This window comes from Podarcis muralis, chromosome 14 (genome assembly GCF_964188315.1).
Source record: "Podarcis muralis chromosome 14, rPodMur119.hap1.1, whole genome shotgun sequence".
In the NCBI taxonomy this organism is placed as follows: domain Eukaryota; kingdom Metazoa; phylum Chordata; class Lepidosauria; order Squamata; family Lacertidae; genus Podarcis; species Podarcis muralis.
Window position 1 is genome coordinate 40792376 of NC_135668.1, and position 20515 is coordinate 40812890.

Consider the following 20515-nt stretch of genomic DNA (forward strand, 5'->3'; position numbering starts at 1 on the left):
TTTATTTCACTACGCGGGGGTCGGGACCTCGAACCACAAATAACTTCTCTTTGCACAAGTGGGGAAACAAGCCAGGAAGCCATAACTAACTATACCTTTCCATTATCTGGGAAACTATGGTTAGCAGCTTCCAAAACAAGCCCAGGATATGGAAACCATGGTTTAAAGTTAAGTGTAATGCATGTGCCAGCCCTTGTCGCAGGGATGGGAACCTGTGAAACCTCCTGTCTACCCAAGCCAGCATGGCTGATAGTCAGGAATTATGGGAGTTGTGATTCAGCAAGATTTGGAGGGCCACATTTTCCCCATCTCCGCTTTACACAACCCAGTTCAATTGGGGAAAAAATTCCATACATTATCAGGAGCACACAGCTGCGTTCTGATATCCAGTTTCCAGAACAGGACTTATTTTTGGATAGTTATCTATAGGATTGCACCGTTAATTGCTTTGTGTGATCCATCCAGTCAATTTACCTGCTGGTTGTAGGCGCCTCTTCTGCTTTCGGTGAGAGCTCTAACCTCCATGTGATTGATGGTGAAATTAAAAGGGTGAGCCACAGCAGTGTAGTAATAGACACGCTCTTTTCCAAACTTGAGAGAAGAAGATACAGAGACCTGTTGCCGTAATCAGAAACAGAGGTTAAACAAGTGGTGGCAATAGCAATCTCTCCTATTATTATTGTTATATTTAATTATATTGCTTATTGTTTGTTATATTATTAAAAATAATAGTATACCACCCTTCATCCGAAGATCACAGGGTGATTTACAACATAAAACACAAAATGTCTAGATTTACATACAAATGGAAAAGATAACTAATTTTGTATTGTTGAAGTTTTGGGAGGTTTAGACAGGAGAAGGGCTTATGAGGCCAGAAAGGTGTTTAAAGCTATATAATGGAAACAGCAGGAGATTACTAAGCCTTGCCTCGCCCCTCGACCAAAGGGAAGGAGCCAGGTATGCGTACAAAGGAACTATGATCATGTCCCTTGTCTGCTGGATGGAGAAGAGAAAGGGGTGCAAGAATCTGTGGAGAAGCTGCTCTGTTGTACAAGGGGCAATAGTTATACATTCCTTGCTCTGTCTATTTTTGCTTCTGGCCCCACCCACCAACAACATGTGGCCCCCAGAAGGTTGTCTAGACAGCTAGGTGGCCCTCGGGTTGGAAAACGTGCCTCAACCCTGTTTTAACTGGTGATGCTGGAGAATGAGCATGGGAGATCTTCTGGATGAAAAACCTGCATTCTGTGTTTCCATGTTGTCTGAACTTGGCATGTTGGTGGCCATAACTGAGGAGGCAATAGCTTTCCCGAGCAGGGTCTAAGGGTGTAGTGCTGAATGAATGGAAAAGCTGACTCTCATTTCTGTTACCTGTTCCTTTGCATCCCAACCAATGATGACGTTGTCTCTGTGGCTACGTCCAGAGTGCTCCACATGCAAGCGGAGCGTGGAGCGCTGAGGAAAAGGGATCGAGAGAGGATGGCAGATCTCCACTGAAATGGAAAACAAGCCATGTTTCCTATTGGACACAGCGCCCAGTGCTTGGAACAAACCATTTGGATTTAAGGAAGTTCAAAAATCTCCGAACCGCACCTTAAAGCAGTCCCTATAATGGCCAGGTGAACTGAATGTGAATTATGTTCATTTGGGGGTAGAACTTTGAATGACTTCTACGTCATCTTCATACTCTTACCTGTCCAGGAAACACATGGTGGGAAAATTAAACATCCACAGTATGGTTTCAACTAGGGTCAGGGCCTTTTCAGCACTGGCCCCGACGTGGTGGAGTGCTCTGTTACAAGAGACTAGGGCCCTGCGGGACTTGACATCTTTCCGCAGGGCCTGCAAGACTGAGTTGTTCCGCCTGGCCTTTGGTTTGGACTTGGTCTGACCCTTATGTTTCCCTACCCTTATGGTCTTGATTTATCAGCGATTTTAAAATGAGGCTGCATTTTAAATTGCATTTTAACCTGTATTTTAAAATTGTTTTTTTTCTTTTCTTTTCTCCCTCCCCTCTTTCCCCTCATTATGTTTTTACTGTGATTTTATTGGTGTTAGCCGCTCTGAGCCCAGCTCTGGCTGGGGAGGGTGGGGTATAAATAAATAAATTATTATTATTATTATTATTATCATCATCATCATCATTACTACTACTACTACTACTACTACCCTTTGAATGAGGTCAATGATGCTGGATTTGAAAAGGTCTCTCTGAACATGGGCTTTTCTTTCAATTAGGAACGTATCTGGAGATGTTGGGTATTGAACCTGGGACCTTTTGGGTACAAGGCAGATGCTCTACCACTGCTATGGCCCCCTGCCCTAGAATAGAGCTTGACTTTCCCATCTTTCTTTCTCTTCACCTGCAACCTGGATACTTCCCCTCCCCCCATAATAGATATTTATTAAAGTCTGAATACATATATATATATATATATAGAGAGAGAGAGAGAGAGAGAGAGTTTAGTATCAAATACCCAATATCTTTTTAGATTATCAAATATAAAAAAGCTAATCTAAATGAAAACACAAACCGAAAAGGGGAGAAGAGAAAAGGAAGGAAAGAGAAAAGCAAAAAGGGAAAAGAGAACTTTTGATTCCTCATCTGTCAGCTATAGGCAGAAAATTATTCAAAACATCCACTCTGAGGTAACACCCAACTATTTTACTTTCTAAAAACCAATATTTTCTTCAGCCCTCAAACACAGATATCACAAGGTCTTTTTCTTTTTCATGCAAAAAGTCCATAAAGAGTTTCTAATCTTTACTAAATATCAACAATGATTTTTCTGTAATTAAACATGTCAACTTTGCCGTCTCATCTAACCCCAGTGACTTTAACCACCATTCCACCTGGATACTTTTAACAGGAGATGGCAGAGACTGAACCTTGGAAGCTTTGCTTAAACCGAGAGCTTTGGCCATTTCCCTTCTATCACTGCTTGCCCCAGAGTTTTATAGAAACCTACCCTGCACTTCATGACCTCCATATATCTTTGGGAAGACTCCAGTGTAGCTGCCTGCGAGTTTTGCTTCTTTGCCATCCCATAATGCAACACATCTCAAAGCTTGGGTTCTCTTGCTTTTTTGGTAAGCTGTTGTGAGAACAAGTCGCCTTGGAACGATTGCTAGCTGAAATAAAAAAAAAGGAGAGAGGTGCAACATCCTTTGTTATGCCAAGACTCCTGAATTGTACACACAGAAACCTCAAAGCGGCTATTCGCCACCTCCTCATTGCCTTGTTTGCATGGATTAAAATACATGTTAAAAAGTGGTCCCACCAACCTGGGGTACACTGTGCATCAATTCAAGGACTTGTGTGTGGTTCCTCCCAGTAAATGCTAACTTTGTCAAAACAAGGAAATCCTTATTTTCCATCTGGATGGAAATTTTGCCTTCTGCTTCTTTGGTAGAATAATTTATCTAAAGGAATTAAAGAGGATTGTTAAACAACAACAGCAAAAGACTTTGCCTTCCCCTCAATGTATTTCCTCACCAGAGGCGATTTTAGGGCAGTGCGACCAGTTCCCCTTCCTTGGGTGCTGAGCTGGGGGCGGCGGCACTGCAGGGCCCTCCAATTATGGCATAGTACATCACCTTGCCAACAAAGGTCCGTATAGTTAAAGCTATGGTTTTCCCTGTAGTGATGTATGGAAGTGAGAGTTGGACCATAAAGAAGGCTGATTGCTGAAGAATCGATGCTTCTGAATTCTGGTGCTGGAGGAGACTCTTGAGAGTCCCATGGACTGCAAGAAGATCAAATCTATCCATTCTTAAGGAAATCAGCCCTGAGTGCTCACTGGAAGGACAGATCCTGAAGCTGAGGCTCCAATACTTTGGCCACCTCATGAGAAGAGAAGACTCCCTGGAAAAGACCCTGATGTTGGGAAAGATGGAGGGCACAAGGAGAAGGGGACGACAGAGGAGGAGATGGTTGGATAGCGTTCTCGAAGCTACCAGCATGAGTTTGACCTTGCTGCGGGAGGCAGTGGAAGACAGGAGTGCCTGGTGTGCTCTGGTGCATGGGGTCATGAAGAGTTGGACACGACTAAACGACTAAACAACAACAACACCACAAGCGCAGAACGGAAGGCGAGAGACGGATGGGAGGTTGAATTTTGGCCTCAGACAGGGCACTGCTGAAATTTGGAAAACCAAAGTCTTTCACACACCCCCTTTGCTGCCACGCACAGGCCCCAGGAGATCCCCAATCCTTTCTTTCATTTTCCTTTATAGCAGGTACAGGACAGCATCATCTGTTATATGACCAGGCCCTGGCCATCACTCTGAGAATTTAAGACAAGCCAATGGCCCATCCAGTCCAGCCTCCTTTTCTCAAAGCTGCTGACCAGATGCCTGTGGGAAGCCTGTAAGTTTTACCAGAGAGCAGCACCACCACTCTGCCCACCTGCAGTTCCCCACAACCGGCATTCAGAGGCCTAATGCCTCTGACAATGGCAGAATAACATATTCATCATGACGGCCTTCTCTAATCCTCGTTTATCCAAGCTGGTGGCTATCACTGCCTTCTCTGAGTGAGTTCCTTAGTTTGGACCATGTGTTGTGCAAAGGACTTTCTCTTGCCTGACCTGAATCTTCACACATTTAGCTTCTGTTAAATGTTCAGAAAAAGTCAGAAGCCCAAGATAGTATAAGTTCCTCAACTAAGTTTATTCAACATTTGTCAGTGACAACAGCTCACTCATAGGAACACAAGAACCAAACTGACTGGACAACACAATAATAAACCTGAGCATGAATTGACTGTTGACAGTTGAAAGTGCATGCACTTACTTGCCATTAGAACGTTTGTCTACCAACGCTTATACGATTGGTTAGAATGTGCCTTGTAACATAAAATGTGTTAAACCCAATACATAGCAGCTTCATTGGATGCCCAAAGGTTGTACTGTTTTGAGGGAGGGAGAAATTTTATTTATCTATCCCCTGTCTCCATACCATTCATAATTGTATTAAACTTCTATCATGTTGCCTTTTCTCTAAACTAAAATGTCACATATTCTGAAACCTTTCTTCACAGGGCAGTAGTAGCACACAGAGCGTGAACAAGACTGAGTGTATGGGGGGAGGCTTGTTTAATTTCACTGCACACAGGTGGTGTAGTGACGATAAAGGTTTATTATTATTTTATTATTTTTATTATTTATTATTTTATTATTGTTAGTTCAATAGTCTTGGTCATTTTGGCTGCCCGTTTCTGAACCTTGTCCAACTCTATAATATTGAGGTGAGGCAACACAGCATTCCAATTGTGATCACACCATAGATTTGAATTAACAGCGTGGTGATATCAGCAGTTTTCCTCTCCCCCAATTCCCTTCCTAATGTAAGTTGCAGTAAGATGCAGTTAGCAAAATCTGTGGTGGACGAGACTTAACTGGAGCAATTTACCTTTGAGGAAATTTCAGCCGTGCTGGGGAAATGCTGAAGGAGAAATGGCAGGTTCTGGAGGCATCTGATATGCAATTCCTCACTGGAGGAGAAAGAGAGAGAATCTTCAATCAGATGTGCTAAGGCAGAGCTTTCCAAACTGTGTGTCGCGACACTTTAGTGTATCGGCTGCAGTGTGTAGGTGTGTTGTGCAATTGCTCCCCACGCTCCTCCCTAGACTGTAAAAGGGTTAGTTTAACCCAGGGGTCAGCAAGCTTTTTCAGCAGGGGGCCGGTCCACTGTCCCTCAGACCTTGTGGTGGGCCGGACTATATTTTGGAAAAAAATGTGAACAAATTCCTACGCCCCACAAATAACCCAAAGATGCATTTTAAATAAAAGCACACATTCCACTCATGTAAAAACACCAGGCAGGCCCTACAAATAACCCAGAGATGCATTTTTTAAAAAAGGACACATTCATGTAAAAACACAGTGATTCCCGGACCATCTGCAGGCTGGATTTAGAAAGCGATTGGGCTGGATCCGACCCCTGGGCCTTAGTTTGCCTACCCATGGTTTAACTTCTGGTTTGCTAGTAAAACTGAATTACTGTGTCACACAAAATGATGCCTGTCTAAAATGTGTGTAGCCAACATGGAAAGTTTGGAAAGCTCTGTGTTAAGGGATTAGCTATGCCTCTGATGTGCTTCTTGGCTGTCACCACAACCAGGTGGGATTCAACCAGCAAATTCAGGGTTTGCAAATACAGCTGGCTTGGTGCTCTTGTGCAACAAACCTGCTGCTCCCACCTTATCCTTGTGTGATAAGGAAAGTACGGGAAAATACACTGGAAAGTATGGGATAACACTTGCTCAATGCAACATCGTCTAACCTCTCCACAAACTAATCCGAATGAATGCTTAATAAATAACAGACATCATCTAACCTCTCTATCTCAGTAAGTGCCAGCAACCCACCATTTTGGGAAGTCAAAGAACGATGGACTTCATTGGATTATAGCCAATGCTAGTCCAACTCAGAATAGACCCACAGGAGCAACCAAAGTCCATTAATTTCAGTGGTCCTATTCTGAGTAAAGGGACGCGGGTGGCGCTGTGGGTAAAAGCCTCAGCGCCTAGGGCTTGCCGATCGAAAGGTCAGCGGTTCGAATCCCCGTAGCGCGGTGCGCTCCCGTTGCTTGGTCCCAGCGCCTGCCAACCTAGCAGTTCGAAAGCACCCCCGGGTGCAAGTAGATAAATAGGAACAGCTTTCTAGCGGGAAGGTAAACGGCGTTTCTGTGTGCGGCTCTGGCTCGCCAGAGCAGCGATGTCACGCTGGCCACGTGACCAGTGTCTCCGGACAGCGCTGGCCCCCGGCCTCTTGAGTGAGATGGGCGCACAACCCTAGAGTCTGTCAAGACTGGCCCGTACGGGCAGGGGTACCTTTACCTTTTACCTTACTCTGAGTAAAACGCCAAGGCCAACCTCTTCTTACCTTTGCAACTTATTTCTAGCCCTGAAAACAAAGAAGAGATTCAGATTTGGGTCACAAGCCAGCTTCAGGGATGCTTCTGTCTTGTTTTCAGACAGGATCTCAATCAACGTCAGCTGAAGGAATAAGCAGAGGAAGAGAAAAGACAACAACACATCAATGTGGATGTGTTCACGTGGAATCTAACAGAAGCACTGCAAAGTCTTGTTACTCTTTAATGCTTGTACCATTTCACACTGATGGCTGTTTCAGAAATTCAGCCCAGCCAACACCCTGTGGCACAGAATGTGCTGATGGTGCTTTCTCTCACAAACCTATGATGGCCTGGAGGAAGGGCATCTCAAACTGACATCACAGTGATTTCAGTATTCCAGCTTTCTTTGACCCGCCATGATCACAGAAATCAAGCGTGTGTGTGCAACTTTCTGGGATGTGCAGAACTCTTGTATTCCTCACCATGTACAATTTATGTGACATCATTTAATCCAGTTTTATTTGTTAAACAAACCAACCAACCAACCCTGCTGCCAATGGCCCATTGGCAATATCAAGGCCCCATCTGAAAAAACCCTTATTTGATGTTGTTGCTGTAATATTTTAATGTTGTTAGGTTCTTCTTCTTCTTCTTTTTGCTGTTTAGTGTATACTGTTTGTTGTTTTTGTCCGTGGAGTTTTCTTGGGAGGGATACTGGAGTGGCTTGCCGGTTCCTGCTCCAGGTGGGTCACGTTTAGTCAAACCTCTCTACTATGACCTGTCCGTCTTGGGTGGCCCTGCACGGCATAGCTCATAGCTTCTCTGAGTTATTCAAGCCCCTTCGCCATGACAAGGCAGTGATCCATGAAGGAGAAGACAGGAGTGTCTGGCATTCTCTGGTCCATGGGGTCATGAAGAGTCGGACACGACTAAATGACTAAACAACAACAGTATACTGTTTGACTGACTTACTTTGAGACTAAGTACCTCAGGTTGGGAGGATAGTTTTTTCCTGAAACCCGTTTTTTAAAAAACCCCCAAAATAAAACAACAAATTAATTAATTAATTAATTAATTAATAACAATAATTCTATTATTTATACCCTGCCCATGTGATTCCCCAGCCACTCTAGGCAGCTTCCCAGCACATATAAAACACAATGAAACATCAGAAAATAAGAACTTCCCGTTACAGGGGATTGTTTGCTTTATTTCTGGCAAACCACTTAGCGGTTCTGTTTACAACTGAGCAGTAAATTAATTTTGTTAAATAAATATAAAATACCTTAAGGCTGAAAGGGAGGCCATGTTGCTTCAGGTAACCTAAGGAATGTTTTACTTCTGCTGTGAGTTCCAAAGGGCCACGCAGTTCAAAGCCAGTGAGGACCTCCACAGTGACAGCCACACTTTCGTTATTAAATAGCCCTTGAAATGCTGCTTTGGCTTTGTTTTCTGAAATACAACAAAACGAAAAATTTCCACCACCATTGTCCAGTGTATGGCTTAAGGCTACACAACGTGCTTCTTTTTTTCGAGAATTTTTAGGGCCCAATGGTTTTTTTAGAACAGGGTGTGGCCCATTGGCTCTACACGTTTCTGCACGCTGCTTTGAAACGGGTACCTGCCAATCACCTGGTGTCACTGTGACCGCAGGTAACTCAAAGGAAAGGATCAGGAGCTTTCTCCAAGCCTTGGTTCCCCCGGTGTTGTTGGACCACAACACCCACCATCCCTTGCCACCGCTCCTGCTGGCTGGGGATGATGGGAGTTGTAGTTCAATAACATCGGGGGAACCAAGGCTGAGAAAGGCTGCAGGACATGGGCAACATTGACTGTACCTAGTTTCTGTAGGAAGAAGGTCAAATTGATTGCTGCGGGGTATCTGGATGTTATCGCCGTCGTAACATTATGCAGACTGCAGCAAAAGGTGTTGCGTTGCTGCTTCACATGGATGGAGTTAGAGGTATAGGTAATAAGCGTTTGTCCACTCACGGTCTGGATCCACCTTTCTTGAGTGGTATTAACTTCAGAGGACATTATCACCTAAGAGAGATACGTGCCTTAGAAGCAACTCAAGAATCATGAAATGTTCAGCTCCAGCAAAGAAAAGGAAGTGTCTGATTAGTGAAATTATCTTTCAATTTAGCTCTGCACTCATAATGCATTTGTGGACTTATCAGTCCATTTTACCATATTTCTCCTTGTATAAGATGACCCGTTTTTTTAGAAACCCAAAATTAAGAACTCAGTATTTCTTGAGTTGTTGAGCTTTTTTCGACAATCACCCACCGGGCGACGCCACTGCATTCATTATCCATGTGTAAGATGACCCCAAATTTTTGCCTGATTTTTTTAAAAGCAAAAACCAACATTATACACAGAAAGATATGGTAAATGAAGAACGACAAGAATGACCACACATACCTGGATGGTTTCTGGGATATATGAGCGTAGCAACCACGACCATTTGTGATTAAAGTTCCCTGTTAAATTTACCCTCCTTTCAATGGCTTGTATTTGCCCTGTAACATTTATCCAGCATGAACCATACTGAATCTTCACTCTCAGGTTCTTAACATCCACCAGCCCAGCCACAGCCTGTATGGAAAAAAGCATATGTGTTATGAAAAGGATGGAGACTTTTCATTTCCCATTTGATATATAATGAATTGGGGGGAGGGATGTTTAAAATAACTTTTGTAAAAAACACACACAACCAGAAGCTTGTTTATTACAAATTGTAGGTACCAACATTCCAAAGGACCAGAAAAGACCATGTATGCGACAACAGCTGCACAGATGTTACTGGCCCAGAGATGAAAAGATGACAAAGTCCCTACCAGAGAGGAATGGCAAACCAAGCTGTTGGACTATGCTGAAATGGCAAAACTGACTAGAAAGCACAGGAACCAAGAAGACCAAAACTTCAACAGTGAATGGGAAAAATTTATAAATTATCTAGGAGACCACTGTAAGCAGATGAAAACATTACCAGGATTTTAATAACGCTTGTAATGCAGTGAATATTATGGAGAAATACAAATATGGATTATGAAATAATATGCAGTTGAGAGGGTGTACAATAGGACCCATGAATGGGGAAAGTGGGAAGTCCAGAGATTTGGAGAAATCTCTAAATGTGGATATGTAATTTGAATTGTTATAATTTTATATTTGTAAAACCAAATAAAAATTATTATAAAAAAGGAAAGGATGGAGGGTTTTACATCTCTCTCTCACCCCCCCACTCCCACATTCCCCCCCCACACACTGTGGTTTGATGGTTTCTTTGCAATTTTAGCGGATTTAAAGGATGTCAGGTCACATCCACACCAGACATTTACAGCACATTTAAAGCAAAGAAGTCTGGGAGCTGTAGTTTACCCCTCACAGAGCAACAGCTCAGAGCCACTTGTACCTCCCATGATTCTTTGAATGGTGAGGATGTGACCTGATTTGTACAAGGCAGCCAAGTTAGGCTGCTGGACAAGCATGTCTATACACAAACAAACAAAACCCCTACCTGCAACTCTATCCTGTCTTCTATCCACAGTGCTTGCAAAGTTTCTAGATTATGTGTGAGCCTGTAGTCAAGAGAGATGTGGTCCAGATTCTGTGTAAAGCTCAGTTCCTCTGTGATCTAGGTTTTTTAAAAAGAAGGGGGGGGGGGAGGAGAAATGCATTAGTAATATGGGTTGTGTGCCCTGAACAAACCCTGTTGCTGAAATTAGAAGTCAGCTGGAAGAGAAATGGGGCCAACCCCAGACATTTTGCTGCTTGAGGCAAAAGACCAGTTAACATACTCCTCCTTATTCCAGTGGTCTTCAATTAGTCCAGACCTGAGGCCCAAGCTGCAACATGGGACCCACTTGATAATTAAAAGTGCTAATAAATGTGTACTAAAGGTAAAGGGACCCCTGGCCATTAGGTCCAGTCATGGCCGACTCTGGGGTTGCAGCGCTCATCTCGCTTTATTGGCCGAGGGAGCCGGCGTACAGCTTCCAGGTCATGTGGCCAGCATGACTAAGCTGCTTCTGGCGAACCAGAGCAGCACACAGAAACACCGTTTGCCTTCCCGCTGGAGTGGTACCTATTTATCTACTTGCACTTTGACATGCTTTTGAACTGGTAGGTGGACAGGAGCAGGGACTGAGCAACAGGAGCTCACCCCGTCATGGGGATACGAACCGCCAACCTTCTGATCAGCAAGTCCTAGACTCTGTGGTTTAACCCACAGCGCCACCCGTGTCCCTATGTGCACTACTAATCCTAAAAAGGCAACCCACATTAGTATATGCAGTGTTTCCTCAGTTTTACTACTAAATGAAAACTAGTCCCGCAATGCGGCAGGAAAAAGACATGAGCACGTGGTTGGCCAGATATATGTATTTCATTTAAAAAATGCCTCCATTTTGAGTGTTATGCTTCCGATTTGAGTGTCACGCTTCTGTTTTGAGTGTTACGCTGAGGTCTGTCTGTTTTTGCTATTTATTTTTGCATTTTTGTGGCTCTTTTTGTTTTGTTTTTGTGACTGTGCGGAACCCAGTTCAGCTACTGATTGATTGTGTGGCTGCAGTACATTGTTTATTGCTTTCATTTTATGGGTCAATGGTCTGGTTAGATAGCAAAATCCATGTTAAGTTGCTGTTTTAGGGGTTGTTTTTAAAACTCTGGAACGGATTAATCCATTTTGCATTACTTTCTACGGGAAAGTGCACCTTGGTTTGAGAACCCTTTGGTTTTGGAACGGAATTCTGGAACGGATTAACTTTGAGAACCAAGGTACCACTGTAATGGTTTTTGTATGTTGTTTTCACTAATAGATGCATTTTAAGGCACACTTTTGCTTAATGCCTTTTAAACGTGCTGGGTGTGTGTGTTATTGTTTTGTTATTGTTTTAACTATTTATTTTGTGCTTTTATCCTGTATTTTTATCTTGTGAGCCGCCCTGAGATCTTTGGGTGAAGGGCAGTATATAAATTATTATTATTATTATTATTATTATTATTATTATTATTATTGCACACATTATTTGGATATACGCTACTAAAAGGGAGGTGCAGTTACCTGCTTGCCATCCACGCTGAACTGAAGCCACCTCTTACAAATGGTGCCATTCTTTTCTGTAATTAAATCCACTACCGTCCTGGCAGGTATGCCCAAACGGAGGCTGCTTTTGATATTATGGGTCAGCAACGCATGCAGCTCTTGTCTGGTCTGTGAGAAATTGCATCAAAGAAGATCAGGTGAGGAGTGTGGGAAAGGCCCGTTTTCCTATTGTCCTGGGCATGGGACTGGCCACAGTGAAGAGACACAGGAGGCCTGCAGTAAAATGTTGCAGCATGGAGGGCTCCCATTCCAGGTTCCAACCTGCCAGCCATATCACCTTCCAATATATCCCATGCCATTTCCCTCTCCCTTCCAGGTTTCTTCCCCCCACTTCCTTTCAGGTGGGTGTAGTCTACTGGAAATGCCCCTTTTGTAACCATCTGTAGCTCCCCATTGGCTTTACTTGCACATGATGCTAAGACATAGTTTGTTTTAACCATGGCTTGTTCAACAAACTACAAGCCGTCGCACAGATAAGCAAATGAGCCACGGATCTATCCCCACTAAAGTTTCGGCTAGATCTACACAGCTAAAAAAAAAACATGCTCTGAAAACGCTCTGCAAAAAACCATTGTAAAACTCGCAATTGAAAATATCACTGAGTTGTGATTTCAGCTCTGGTGTCACATTTATAACACTGTATTTTGACTAACATACGGTAACTGTTATGTACTGAAGTTCTCACCCTGGGCCAGCAGGGGGATACTGTAAATAGTTATGCAAATGAAGGATCGAAAGTGACATTCAGTGATTGGATAGTTTTAGAAAATTGTTACAGTTACGTTGTACTGGAGCTCTATATAAGCAGGCTGACTGAACCCTTCAGTTCAGTTCTCTTCTGGCCTGTGAATAAACAAGTGCTGTTTTAAGAATCGCTGTGTCGTCTGAAATGTTCACCCACATCTTAACAATAACTGAGTCTTTGGTTCGTTTCTCACCTGCCTTGCACCTTTTTAGCTTAGTAAGTGTCTGGGGAGGTACAGCAAATAGAAAAACAATCACTTAACATGTCAACTTGATTACTTACAGCCATTGCTTTTAAAACGAGGAATCCATGTAAACTATTTTCACCTGCAGTAAACAGTACTTGAGAATCCACGTACGTTTTGTTGATTAAAATATGCCCTGACCCGTCTATTTTCACCGGGACTCCAAGATCCTGCCATGAAATAAAATATTCAAGTTAGCTTCATAAAAAAGTGGGTTTAATAACAGTGTCTTAACATGGCCTGAAGCTGGTTCATGGAGTTTTACTGCACAAGAAGATGGAAGCCAACTACTCTTCCTCCTAAATCTCCAACGGCATGGAATTTATGTGTAAGCGATTCAAAGTGGAACTGTGCACTGGCTGGATTGTGCCTTCCACTTCTCTAAAGAGGGGGAAGAGCCATGGCTCAGTGATAAGAGCATCTGCATTGCATGCAGAAGGCCCTACTGCCAATCCTTGACATCTCCAGGTAGGGTTGGGAGAACCCACTGTCTGAAACCCTGAAACTCCCCATCGATGTACAGAGCTAAATAGACCAATGGTCTGGCAATATAAGGCAGCTTCTTATGTTCCGAGGAAGGGTTACAGCTCAGTGGCAGATCATCTGCTTTGCATACAGAAGGTCACAAGTTCTCCGGAGTCTCCAGGTAAAGCTATGAGAAAGCTCAGAAAGACCTGGGAAAGACCTCTTCCTAGGACCCCAGAGAACTGCTGCCAGTCCTGGAGAAGATGAACAAACAGGCTGACCTCATATAAGTCAGCTTCCAAATTCATGCAAAAGACTTAATCTGGATCTTCCAGGTTTGGAATCTGGCAACATGTCCTCCTCGTCTTTAGAAAGGTCTTTAGGGATTACGGCTTGGATTTGTTCTGTTTTTCATTGTGTGTGTCTACAGATGGAGCATCTGCATCACAATGAAATGGAGCATCTTGTCAAAAGGGGACCTCCTTTTCCATGGCAGGCAGTACCTGTATTGCTTTGCAGTTGTTCTCTACTGATCCTTGCCGTTGGAATTGGTTTTCTGCATGAAAGGCCAAATTGGCTTGGAGTTGACGAGGGTTTGACTCAAGGTCTAAGCTAATGTCATGCCTGATCTGTTTTCCCACAATTTACCGACAGCTCATTTTCTTCTGGGATCCCTCTTGGGGTGACAGACCATGTGGCACTTCAGTTTCTAAAGTGACCTTAGCCTGGCACTTGATCCTCACTTCAAAGTGAGGGCGCTCCCTGGCACCCATCTGTCTGAACGGATCCAGTCAACAGTGAGATGCAGAACGCATTTCACAGCCTGTAAAACCCATTTGGAGGCTACTGTATCATTGTCAAACGTTCTTCTTCCTGGGTACGTATTGAGGAACAAAAATGATTTCATTTCAAATGCAGGGATCAACAGATTGTAATTCTCTGGCCAAATTTCTCACAGATTTTTTTAAAAAAATCTAATAGTGATTATGCAGGTGAGCTGCAATGAGACTCTTAAAAAACAGACTTAAAAGCTGCAGCTTTAAAGGGGGTAAGTTTGATCGGAGAAGTGGCTAGGGCTAGGAGAAAGATTTTATCCTATTTGCATTTAAAGCCAAATCTATCAAATTCATGCTTCCTATATATACATGAGGGCCAAAATATAACCATCAATCAAGATTCAAAATGTGATTTAATCTGCTGGCATCTGTACACAGGCAAGACCTTTTCCTCCTCCTCTTCCTTTTATTGTTCAACACAAGTTGGGTTTTTATACACAATTCAGAACTTTATAATGGTATTTGCTTCATTTCAAAGCCAATGGCAGGCACAGCCATCCCCTGACTGGTTGTCAAGTAAGCAGGCAGGCAGGTGGGTCCTGGCTGAGGTCAGACTGAGGTTATTGGGGCACTGGTGGCATCCCTGGCAATCTCCTGTCTCACATCACCATCCACTGTGCTTCTCCAGGGATGGAATAATGCAGTGGTTCTCAACCTGTGGGTCTCCAGATGGTGTTGGACTACAACTTCCATCATCCCTGAGCTCTGGCCTTGTTAGCTAGGGGTGATGGGAGCTGTAGTTCAACAACATCTGGGGACCCACAGGTTGAGAAAGGCTGGCCTAATGCAATATTTGTAATATAAATGTAAATAAAGACCAACACTTGTGCCATTGAGTGAATGGCAGGGTCTGCCTTTAGGTGTAAGACAGCTCTCTCTCTTTTTTTTAAAGCTCAGATTGATTATCTGAAAAAATAATCAAGCCAGTTTCTAGTGTCCCATGCTTTGATTTAGAACCAGAAAGGAACCAGGTACGACCTGCAAAACTGTACAATCTGTTTCCATCTCCAGGGCCCATTCAGTCTGGTTCCGGGGTCTGATTTCTCCTTGTGCTTCAAGCTTGCAGTTTCCGTTGTGCAGCAACAGAAGTCCATTGAGGACGGAGCCATTTGTCACAGAGATATGGAGTGAGTTGTCCGGAGGCAGCCCTAGATCATAGAGGTAGGGGAAAGAGTGACCCAGCGATCCTTGCATGGTATATTTGTCTACAGAAGACACCTCCAGCTGCACATCAGCTGTTTTGCCATCACACCAGAAGTGTGTTGCTAAACTGACATTGTAGATGTTCATGAGGAACGAACCCCTGGAGACTAGTTTCTGGGGTAACTCCATTTTCTAGGAAAGAGAAAAGACAGGGGAGAGCTCGGTTTAGTCTTAACCTATGTAGAATCTATTCTCCAGAGCACGAGTTGCCGACCTTCTACGCCCCCGGGGAATTTCGGATATTTGAGGGAGTACTGTGGGTGCCACTCTCACTTTTTGCCCCTCTCCCAGATCAGCCTCGCCCTCCTCCCAATCAGGAGATAGAAAGAGAGAAACTGTACATGGATGCAAACACTTTGCTCTTCCAAGGGATCGGGTAAAAGTTGGCTCCAGAAGAATTAGTCTGAGCCTTGAAAAGCACACAAAGCTGAAAGAGGAAGTGGGGAAGGGTAGAACTTCCAACTTCCTCCTTCAACTCTGTACTTTTCAAGGGAGAAAAAGGTAACCAATCTCAACACCCCATGGCAAAAGGGACAGTGAGAGAGCTAGGTAGGTGTGGGTGGGTTTTAAAGACCTCATGGGCACCAAGGGAAGACCTCAAGGGCACCATGAGGGGCCTGCTGGTGACCCCAACTCTAGAAAATATGCTCCAACCCATCAGTTGGGGTGGCGATAGTAAATAATCACCTCCAGAAGGTCACATTTATTTAGAAGAATAACTTTCCATTCTGCGGCTGTGACTTCACCCTCTGAATTCACTTCTCCATTGCCTGTTAACTTGCATTTCCCAAGTGTGGCCTCCAGGAGGCCTTTGTACTCGTCCCCTTTCACAGCAGCTGCTTTTATCCTGTTCTCCCGGGCAAGACCCAGAGAGCTGAGGTAAGGCCAGGCATGCCTAAGGCCGATTTCCAAACTGTGCTGAGGGTTGCAGGCAGCGTGGATACGGAACTGAGCAAAGGTGGCGTTGGAAATGACCTCTCCAATCACGTCAGCTGTGCAGTTGGCAGTCCCCACTGACCCGCTGAGCAAAACTCTCGTCGGTGCCTAAAACAGAGAAGAACGAGGCTGTCAGCGGGCGGCATGCTGATGTGGAAAGATGCGCTGTTGCCTTCTGCCATGCACATTCTAAAAGTGGGGGTGAAATCTGGCCCCCCATGCCCATTGATACGACCCTTGAAACTGTTAGTTTCTGTTTGCCACTGAGCAGCTGCTTGGAGTCACAGGACTCTGTTTACATTCCTGGGATTCCATACTATTGGAAGTCTCACGGGAGACTAGAGATGGATGTGACGTTACTAGTTTCCTGTTTCCTTTGTTCAGTTGCTCTCTGCTTTCATAGAGAGAGGATGTATTTTCTGACTGTGTAGCTTGGAAATAAAACTCTTTACAATGTAGCCCAAACCTCTCGTCTCTTCCCTGTGCTGGGAACTTTGCTTAATGGATGGAAACGTGCCTTGGAGCCTCATCAAAGGCTCAAGGTCATTAATTATTCGTCGGAGGCGATTCTGGAGACTCGGCCGGAAAATGGAGCTTTATCAGCTTGGCCGAGTGGAGATTCCGACAGAAGCTCCCTCCAGGCAGCACTTCCTCCCCCCCAGCACTCCCTGATGTTGATTCCTATTCTAAGTGATTTTGCCTGTCCTTTCACTCTCATCACACCTCTTGCTTGCCTGGACAGAGGACAGAGAGGTGGATGTCTGTGGAACAGGCAGGTATGCAGTACACATGAAGAGGCCCAGCAAAAAAGGCCTTTCATGTTCTGGCTAGCAGAAGCTCTGAAGAAGCAAAAGATGCCCTCGCGATCGGGACATGCTTCTTTCTACCTGGAAAGAGGGGCAATGGCTGTGAACGGCGAGGCTCCATGCTGCGCCAGGCCTCCTTCCGAACTATCCCATGCCTGAAAGCCTGCACAGCCCGCTCATCAGTTCCAAGCTCAGGTCTGCTCTGTTCCCCAACTGGGAGACTCCACGTAATCAGTTCCTGGCTGGGAAGCCAACCTTAGTCCATGCTGGGACACGGTGGCTGAGCAGCCAATCCACCTCCAGTCTGGGTCCCCAAGCACCACCGCTACCATTTGCATTGGCTTCCCATCCACAGTGCAGTTAATTTGGGCTCTTACGGAAAACGCATCAAACACCAAAATCCCATTGCTTTGCACCTCTTCTGGCACAGACATTCCTCTCTGTTCCTGCTCCTCCCAGTGGTGTAACCACACCCAAGTGATCTCTGGCGGGCTGCTCTGCAGCAGGAGTTGCCCGCTCACGATGAGGCAGTTTGGACCGCTTTCTATGTCTAGCTTATAAATGAGGCACATTTTTTGGGTTTCATCTGTCACTGCCAGAGAGAACCTCCTGCTGCCTTGGCTTCTAAGGCAACCCCACACTTTGGGGTGCCACTCCACTGTAGCCAGGAAGGAGCCCTCACACTTTGCTCTCAGTTTAAGCAGCTCGAGCCCTCGGTTGCTTGAAGATCCCACGTTGCCTTCATAAATGCATTTATCTGTACCGTAGACCCCTCTCACCTCTGCTGTGAGCATCAAACTGGGGATGTGTGGGTTTGCCAAGGAGACAAACCTACGCCACTTTTACAGGGGTTTTGCTGTCACTTCTAATTCAGAATGAACCCCCCACCCATCTGTGGTGAGATTAAACACAGTCATACACTTATTACCCATTGGATTGACAAGTGTTTTAACCTGTAAACTCCCTGGGATGTGAGTGAGCAGAGATACTTGAAAGTCTGCACCCAGAGGCCGTTCAATTCATATTTATCTCCATGCCTTAAACAACCCCCAATGCTCAGACTCTCTTTGCTGCAGCTGAACCTCCAGACAGTGCAATGCTGTTGACCAAGCTTTGAGAAGGAACCTTGTACCTCCACTGAGTGATTGGCAACCTCTCCGTGACAATGGCCAGAAAGCTGGTGAGATGTGGATTCTCCGTCACACTGGATCTGCAGAATATTAGTAAAAAAAGAAAAAGTAAATTCTCTAATGGCTGCAGAAATGTGGAGAATGAAAATTAAGGTTGGAGAAATAAGAAACTGAGAGGACTGATATTGCCAGGTCCGCCCATCCCTAGTAAACACACCTACTCATACACAAAACTAAAATGAAATATAATTGCAGCAATGAGATACTTCGTTTTCTTTGCTGCAGCTGAACATTTCACATTTCAAATACTATTATTTGTCTTGCTACCTGCTATTTAACCTAAGTTACATAGCTTACAGAACCATTTACAAATTTTACGTTCATTCCAACGTAAGGTAAAGGTAAAGGGACCCCTGACTGTTAAGTCCAGTCGCAGATGACTCTGGGGTTGCGGCGCTCATCTCGCTTTACTGGCCGAGGGAGCCGGCATTTGTCCACAGACAGCTTCCGGGTCATGTGGCCGGCATGACTAAGCCGCTTCTGGCAAACCAGAGCAGTGCACAGAAACACTGTTTACCTTCCCGCTGGAGCAGTACCTATTTATCTACTTGCACTTTAAAGTGCTTTCAAACTGCTAGGTTGGCAGGAGCAGGGACCGAGCAACGGGAGCTCACCCCGTCGCGGGGATTCAAACCGCCGACCTTCCGATCGGCAAGCCCTAGGCTCTTTGGTTTAGACCACAGCGCCACCCGCATTTACAAATCTTACGTTCATTCCAATGTAAGGAAGCGCCAAAACAATGCAAAAGAAGTCATTATTTCTGTATCATTTGCAGACTTAAAAACCCCCAAACAAACCAGCAATGTGGTCCACTAACCCGTACTAATGGTGGAATGGTGTGAATCAGGAGTCCCACATCATGGTAAAGAAAAAGGGAAAACCCTGTGGTGCTATTGGTGCCTTGCTTCTCCAATTCAATCTTGAATTCTTCTTCACCAGCCTGGGCTGCCACTCCCATTGCCATCTTCTCGCTGAAATTCTAACCAGAGGGAAAAGGCTGATGTGCAGAGAAGGACCAGACATTTCAGTGGGCAATAATACTATGCTAGACAATACTCAGCCTTTCAGCCACCCTTGTGAACTGCCTTTCATCTGCTGGCATTCCAAAAATGGTTACAGAAACTACACATCTTCATACCCAATGTGTTTTTGCCTGCCTGGAATGAGTGAATGAACTTTGATCACGCCTCTTGCTTCCCTGGGTGGAGGATGGAGAGGGGTCCCTGAAGAAAGTAGCCTACTGTACCAAAGTAATATTTACATTTGGGGCTCCACCCGCTTTTGCCTCTGGCTCCAGCCACCACTGGAATGTGACCCCCAGAAGGGAAGGTGGCTCTTGGGCTATACTAAACAAACTATAGAACCCCTGTTCTAAAGTCGTCAAGTTATGCGCTGTTATGTACTGAGTTGAATAGGATCCAAAATGCAGCAGTCTAATTGGTCCTAGAACAATAGGACCCAGAATGCATCAGTCTGATTGGTCCACAGGAGCCACCCAATCCAGCTCCAGGTGTAAGTGAATCTGCAACCTGATTGGCCTACAGGAGAATCCCGGAATTAGCCAATCATGTGGGGCCCATTGTGTAAATAATGTATATAAAGCAGACATTCTGGGGGAACTTCCATTCCTCCTCACCACTATGAGCTGAATAAAGAGCATGAAATCCACACTTGACTCCGAGTATATTTCATGCGCTAAGCTAGCCTGGCGTGCTCTGGTCCATGGGGTCACGAAGAGTCGGACATGACTAAACGACTAAACAACAACAAGCTAGCAATTGTGTATGGGGACTTTCCAAAAATTCATATTCCAATAATTTGGTCACCCCAATACCCATGGATAGCAAGGGAAGAAGGAGAAGGGAAGAAGCCCAATCCCTGGAGGGGAAAGGGGAGTTCATTGCCGCTGTTCTCTGGACAAGTTTAGAAGCCCTCCAGAAGAAGTCACTCAATATATTAGAGAAAGGCAGGATGTGAGGAGGCGGGACTTCCTGTCTCTGAGGCAACATTTGGTTTATAAGCAACCCCTCTCTCCTGCCATGCAAGCAAAAGGCATTTCAGGGGCACATTCCAGCCAGGCAAAAGCCCCCAAGGAGGGCATGGGGCAGATTCAGCCTGG

The 20515-nt window shown here is 44.8% G+C and overlaps 1 protein-coding gene across 5 annotated transcripts in view; it reads right to left on the reverse strand.

The window, feature by feature from the left end:
* LOC114584447 (uncharacterized) overlaps window positions 1–20515 on the reverse strand; it is a 113500-nt gene that overhangs the window by 22898 nt on the left and 70087 nt on the right. For all 5 annotated transcript variants that reach the window (XR_013390576.1, XM_077918494.1, XM_028706335.2 and 2 more), the window contains 16 exons: window positions 19214–19375; window positions 18339–18416; window positions 16152–16508; window positions 15240–15596; window positions 12999–13130; window positions 11930–12079; window positions 10385–10501; window positions 9286–9459; window positions 8700–8904; window positions 8147–8313; window positions 6891–7003; window positions 5416–5497; window positions 3289–3426; window positions 2973–3135; window positions 1375–1496; window positions 475–615 (listed from right to left, as the gene is read on the reverse strand). Coding sequence is in view for 4 of the 5 variants with exons in the window: in XM_077918494.1 (XP_077774620.1) it covers window positions 475–615; window positions 1375–1496; window positions 2973–3135; window positions 3289–3426; window positions 5416–5497; window positions 6891–7003; window positions 8147–8313; window positions 8700–8904; window positions 9286–9459; window positions 10385–10501; window positions 11930–12079; window positions 12999–13130; window positions 15240–15596; window positions 16152–16508; window positions 18339–18416; window positions 19214–19375 (2658 nt within the window). In the remaining variant the exon portion in view is untranslated. The remainder of the gene's footprint in view (window positions 1–474; window positions 616–1374; window positions 1497–2972; window positions 3136–3288; window positions 3427–5415; window positions 5498–6890; window positions 7004–8146; window positions 8314–8699; window positions 8905–9285; window positions 9460–10384; window positions 10502–11929; window positions 12080–12998; window positions 13131–15239; window positions 15597–16151; window positions 16509–18338; window positions 18417–19213; window positions 19376–20515) is intronic.